The 6,319-nt window shown below is 32.9% G+C and overlaps 1 protein-coding gene across 1 annotated transcript in view; it reads left to right on the forward strand.

Annotated features, from left to right (window-relative positions):
• The first annotated feature begins 101 nt into the window (after positions 1 to 101).
• Positions 102 to 6,319, forward strand: part of viaf (viral IAP-associated factor) — a 7,497-nt gene continuing 1,279 nt past the window's right edge. The window contains exons 1-4 of the mRNA XM_043029091.2: positions 102 to 158; positions 3,144 to 3,276; positions 4,087 to 4,223; positions 5,193 to 5,342. Of these exons, the coding sequence (XP_042885025.1) occupies positions 153 to 158; positions 3,144 to 3,276; positions 4,087 to 4,223; positions 5,193 to 5,342 (426 nt within the window). The 5' untranslated portion in view covers positions 102 to 152. The remainder of the gene's footprint in view (positions 159 to 3,143; positions 3,277 to 4,086; positions 4,224 to 5,192; positions 5,343 to 6,319) is intronic.

Consider the following 6,319-nt stretch of genomic DNA (forward strand, 5'->3'; position numbering starts at 1 on the left):
GAGACAGGAAGGTTCAGTCGTCTATAGAGGTAAACAAGAAGTGTGTCAGGTCCGAGGGTGCCGCGAGTGCCAGTCTATTATTATCTTGCGAGACAGAACAGGAAACGGCGTGGACTTCACACGCGCTTCTCTCACACACAGCACAAGGCAATATGCAGGCAAGTTGAAGGAGGGATTGAGGTTTTCTGAGTGATTTTGGGCTATTTTGGATTCGTTTTAAAGGGGTTTTGTGAAGAAATTTAAAGGTCCGGTTGGATGACTCATTGGGTGGCTATGTGAGTGCGAGAAGGCCTTTTTGAGATAATAAATGTAATTCTGGGGGTTAAAGATGGAATAGAATAATATTTGGGGGGATAGAGATTGATGTGGTATTCTGGTTTTACTGGTATAGCTGTGGGTTGTATTCTAATTTATTCTAATTATGATTTTATTTAGTAATTTGATAAGTGTGAGGTTACTTTCTGAGGAACATTTTTGGTGAATTTTCCGAATAGCGCCGCGTTACTAAATACCACTAAAGTAGTATCTATGGATTCCTCTCTACCCCTACTATTTTTATATAGTGGAGATAATGCGTAATTCCATCCCTGGACCCCACAATCTGGGTCCCCCCCTTTTTTTAAGGCACTCGTCCTATTTCGGGGTATATTTTGTATGCAAAATCTCAACGCAGTTTCCTACCTAACTTGGCCTAGTTTTGAAGTTAGCCCTAGCCAAGTGGGGTTTTTGCCCCCTTCCCCCCAGTCTCCCCAATTCAGGGCACTTCGCGAAACATACCTTTTGCTAAATACCTCGATAACCTCTGTCCTGGCCCTGAAATTCAAATATGGTTGCGTTTACGTATTTACAGCTATTGACGAGCTGTGGACTGGAAACCCCCAATGAATTACTTGCATGCGCTGTTTTGTTCTCTCAATAGATGATGCAGTATTCCCCAATGATTCCAGTATAATTATAAAGTGCCCTCTATTGAGTGGTCACATCATTATCTGTCTTAGTTTCCTAAACTATATATGAGACGATGTCTCAGTTGCTGTTATCATGGTGCAGCATGAAGATTATTCATGGTCAGGCATCATCTACAGAACTAATTATGTATCTTAAGTATCATGAAGTGCCCTGAATAAAGGGGTTTGCCCCCCTCCCCCAATGGCTAGGGCTCTCTTCAAAACTGGGCAAAGTTAGGTAGGTAATTGGGTTCAGATTTTACATATAAAATATGCCTGGAATTCATATTTTACCCCGCAATTTCCCTGATCTACTTCATGCCCTCCCCTCCTATTGGGACTCAGATTGTGGGGCATAGGGGTAGAATCGCGGGTAAAGTCAACTGTGTATAGATAGTACAAAGTGAGAGAAATGCATCGATACCTCTTTTGTGGTACGTAGGAACGGGGTGCTATTTGGAAAATTTACCACACTTTTACATATTTGTGTATTTAGTTATTTTTAGATATATATTGTGTAAGTCCAGTGTATATATGTGGTAAAAACAGAAGATTGGTCACGGCTGGCTATCACCAGCCTGGGTTTCATTATGCAAACTCAGTCGTTGTCCCTGAGCTTCCTCTGTTAGCCTACCCTCCTGTTTTGGTTCTATTACAAATACACTACATAAGAGTTTCTAACAAATGTTATAGATGATCTGTGCCTGTGAAAAATTGAGTATGATCTGGCCTGTGACCGTTCTAGGCCTGGCTCCCCTATTTCCCCCAGAGTGTGAGCCAAGGTGTAGATGAAAGGGTCAAAATACCATTCCTGAGAGTAACTAGAGGATTACTAGTGGCATTGCCTTGGAAAGGGGAAGTGGTGATAGCTTATTTGACCTAATTTCTTAACCAATTTGTGATGGGGTGATTATTTGCCCAAAGCCATTCCTGCAGGGAGGATAACAAGCACGCACAGGCTCCAGGTGAGAAATCTCTCCTGGTGCAATGCTGCGCTGTATCTCGCAGAATCAGAATGATTTTTACCCGTGATAATGAGTTTTATTTTCTTAACATTATCTTACAAGTCAAATAAAATTTGTCAATACAAATGCAACTGCAATGAGAATATAGCTATGTACCCATTTGATATGAGTATTTAGAAAGAGAGATCATGATGTGATAGGACTTCATCTGGTATGAGCAAAATAACTTCATGACATGATATCATATTATTTGTTGCGAATTGTTTAAAAACTAGATTCACCAACTCCTTTCCATGCATATTTGAGTAATGGCCCAATAATTATTTTTTCTGCTTAACAAGATAGAGCTGCTTAGTTTATACACAAACTTGAAAAAGGAATTCTAATACATACCCTATGCCAAATAAAGCCCTACAGTCTGGATTTATGTTTAGTACTAGATTTTAATGGGCAATTCTACAGAAAAGCTGCATGTCTATAATGCTTTGTGATTATGGTATGCATTGACTAACTGAAACAAGTATAAAAAATGATGAAGTAGAAATATATTTTATTTTTATTTCTTTGTTTGTATATATATATATATATATATATATATATATATATATATATATATATATATTTATTTATTTATTTATTTTACACAATTCCAGTACCATTGAGTTCTCAGATTTTTAATGAGGTTATCCTTCAAAATCATATATTTTTATGGGAGTTACTTTAAATTGGCTGGCTATCACTCAAATAAAGAAAATAATATCAGGTATTAATTCTTTAATAAATGGTAAACATAGGACTGCATGGCATTGGAGAAAAACGTAGGGGAATGTCCATAAAGAACTCATAAAACATCACCGTTTGGTCTGGAAAAAACAATCTGCTGAAAATAAACATAAGACTGCAATTGCCTATTCAAATCTGTGCATCTACACTAGTGTGGCAAAGCCCAGTGATAGTGTGGCTTTAGCCTGTATGTAGGGCTTGTATTCTGACAAGAAAAGGCTTGTTGACCTTCTGGGTAATTTATAGTCAAGTTAAGAGCCAGTCTGATCTCTACCTTGCTGAATATATATGGGGGATGCTTGCAGCCCAGAACATGAAGCATGGAGGCAGTGGTGTTGCATCATGCAATCCTTTTGTGAACAATTACCAAATCTGTTGATTATTATTTCAGAGAATTTTTTTTATTGAATATAGAAATTAGGAATAACTAGTATTCTATATCTTTCAGGACCCAAATGAAGACACAGAGTGGAATGATATCCTTCGCAAGAAGGGTATCCTTCCCCCGAAGGAACCCGAGGTGACTGAGGAAGCCCTGACTGAAATGCTGGAACAGACAATCGCGGAAAAGCAGAGCGCAGGTCTTTTGTCCTCCTTTTTAATACTTGTACATTGAGACACTATCATATATATATATAATATATATATATATATATATATATATATAATATATATATATATATATATATATATATATATATATATTATATATATATATATATATATATATATATATATATATATATTATATATATATATATATATATTATATATTTATATATATATATATTATATATATATATATATATATATATATATATATATATATATATATATTATATATATATATATATATATATATATATATATATATTATATATATATATATATATATTATATATATATATATATATATATATATATATATATAATATATATTATATATATATATATATATTTATATATATATATATATATATATATAACATAATATATATATATATATATATATATATATATATATATATATATATATATATATGTATATGTATATTTATATGTATATATGTATATGTATATGTATATGTATATGTATATATATATATATATATATATATATATATATATATATATATATATATATATATATATATTTATGTTTATATTTATATTTATATGTATATGTATATGTATATGTATATATGTTGGATATTAGATATTAGATAATAAGACGGTCATAATAAAATGATTTTATTAATATGTCATACCAAGAATTTCATTTCATTATTCAGTTTTAAAGCAAAGAAATAGGCCACTCAAATTCTTCAATTGAGATGACATTGTAGGAATCATGTAGAATATAGGCTTTAACCAAGCTCTACTCTCAACAGAGGGGAGATTAGGAAAGCTCTCTCTTGATGAGCTGGATGAGCTGGAAGATGATGAAGATGAAGCCATCCTCTTGGAGTTCAGAAGGAGACGAATCGAGGAGTTGAAAGCGCAAGTCGAGGCCAATAAGTTCGGTGAGGTGAGTAACCTCCGTGTTCCAGATATGTTATGCGGAATGAGGATAGAGTTGGGTTTCTGATGCCGTTTTAACTCTCTTTGACATTGGGACTCGACGTGTTGAGACTTCAGTGTAGCTGGATTGCAAGTTGTGATTTCCAAACACAAATGTAGCTTCAAATGGGTATTGCAGGATTTTTTTTCAATATTCTTACTTTTTATTATTATTTTTTTTTACTAATAGGCTATACAGAATAGTTGTAGATGGGTATTATATGTGATTTAGTCTTGAAAATGAGTTTTTTTTCTGCAGATGATGTAACTGTCTTTACATCTTTGAGATATAGCTAAAACAATATACAAAGTAAAGTTTATGATGTGAAGCCAAAACCAAACAAAACTCAATGCATTATTATTATCAGGCCATAAACTTTGAATCTCCTACACTCTGATCATTTAATTTACAGTGTGTTATTTTCATCATAGGACTCTTTTCATATTTTTTTATGTATTCTTTTATTTACAGCAAATGCACTCTTGATCACAATAATTCAAACAAGTGTATATTGCTAAAGTGTTTCAGTGTATCTGGGAACATTCTCATTGTCTCAGGATTTCTTACAAAGCTGTTGGAATATATCTAAATGATATTAAATGTCTTGTTCCAACTCAAAATAGCAATACTTTATATTTTTTTGTGCTTGCTTTGCAGAATATAAGATAAATCAAAGTATTATTTGCATTCTGAACTATTAAACTGTTTCTACTATAATTATCCGATTTTCATCTTGGTAGTTCTTTAATCATCTCGAGTTGGACTATACATGCATACCAAAATTAATGTTTTTTTTTCCTTCAGTTTTGATATATATGGAAATATCTGGTATTTCTACTGAAAGGAATCTTTATTAGCAATACATCTTTTTAGATGGGAAAGCATGGTAAACTTCGACATTGTATGGAATTGTCATGTGCCGTTACCTTTCACCAGGTGTTGGAGATCAGTGCCCAAGACTATGTGGAGAAGGTGAACAATGCAGGGTCTGGTATATGGGTGATTCTTCACCTGTACAAGCAGGGGATCCCTCTTTGTGCACTTATCAATCAGTACCTCACAAAGCTGGCGGTCAAATATCCACAGGTAAGGAGGGCGTAGAGGTTTAACTATTTGTTACATTATTGAGTTTCTGATGCAATTTACATCAGGCATTTGTTAGTCTCTTGGCATTTGTGATATGAATATCTTGAGGAACTAAACACTGATGAGTGACTCTGTTTTAGAAGTCATTAGAATAGGTATTAGATAAATAATGGTTAGGAATGTTTTGCTTTTTTTCTTGCCTTATTTTTTTTTGCTGTATAAATTTACTAAGATACTTTGGACAGCATAAGTATTTTCATGGTATTATAAAAATACTGAAAATTGTGGCTACATTAAGATTCAGTGTGGTGGTATACAAATAAATATTTAATGTCATATTTTTTATCATTTGTGAATCAAAGAGTAACCAATTTATACTAAAAGAATTGGTGTTGGGTATGATTATAACAGATAAGATATCAAAATCTGAGCTTTTAAACTGCATTAAACAGTTCTGCTTTTGATTTGACCTTGTTTTTACAATATAAATTTATGTATTGATGGGAGCAAATATTAGCATTCTGTGACATGGAAAATTAAACCACTAATGGTGGGGTGTACATTTGCCCAATGCCACTTCTGGCTGAGAGAATACTCATAGCGTGATATTGCACTGTAATTTTCTCTCACCTTATTCGAAGGGGTGACAATTTTTTTTTTTTTCTTTTCTTTTTACGTTTTTGATAAGTCAAGAAAAATGTGTATATACAAGGGCAACCACAATATGTATATACAAATGTAACTATGTACAATGTGTATATACAACAAAAGTCCTTGATGTGATAGGAAGTCATCTGTTGTGGGAGAAATATTTTGATGATGTAATATCACGCCATCTATTGTGAATGGGTTAAAAATGATAAAATGTCCTTTTCTGCCATAGAGATTGGAAAGTTTATATATTGCTCAAGACACTTAAATCTAGATATCATGGCAGGAATTTGAACTGAATACATAAATATACAAAGGTTATGTAT

The sequence above is a fragment of the Penaeus japonicus genome, unplaced genomic scaffold (assembly GCF_977035675.1).
Source record: "Penaeus japonicus unplaced genomic scaffold, GWHDUDI00000001_assembly GWHDUDI00000025, whole genome shotgun sequence".
NCBI classification, from domain to species: Eukaryota; Metazoa; Arthropoda; class Malacostraca; order Decapoda; family Penaeidae; genus Penaeus; species Penaeus japonicus.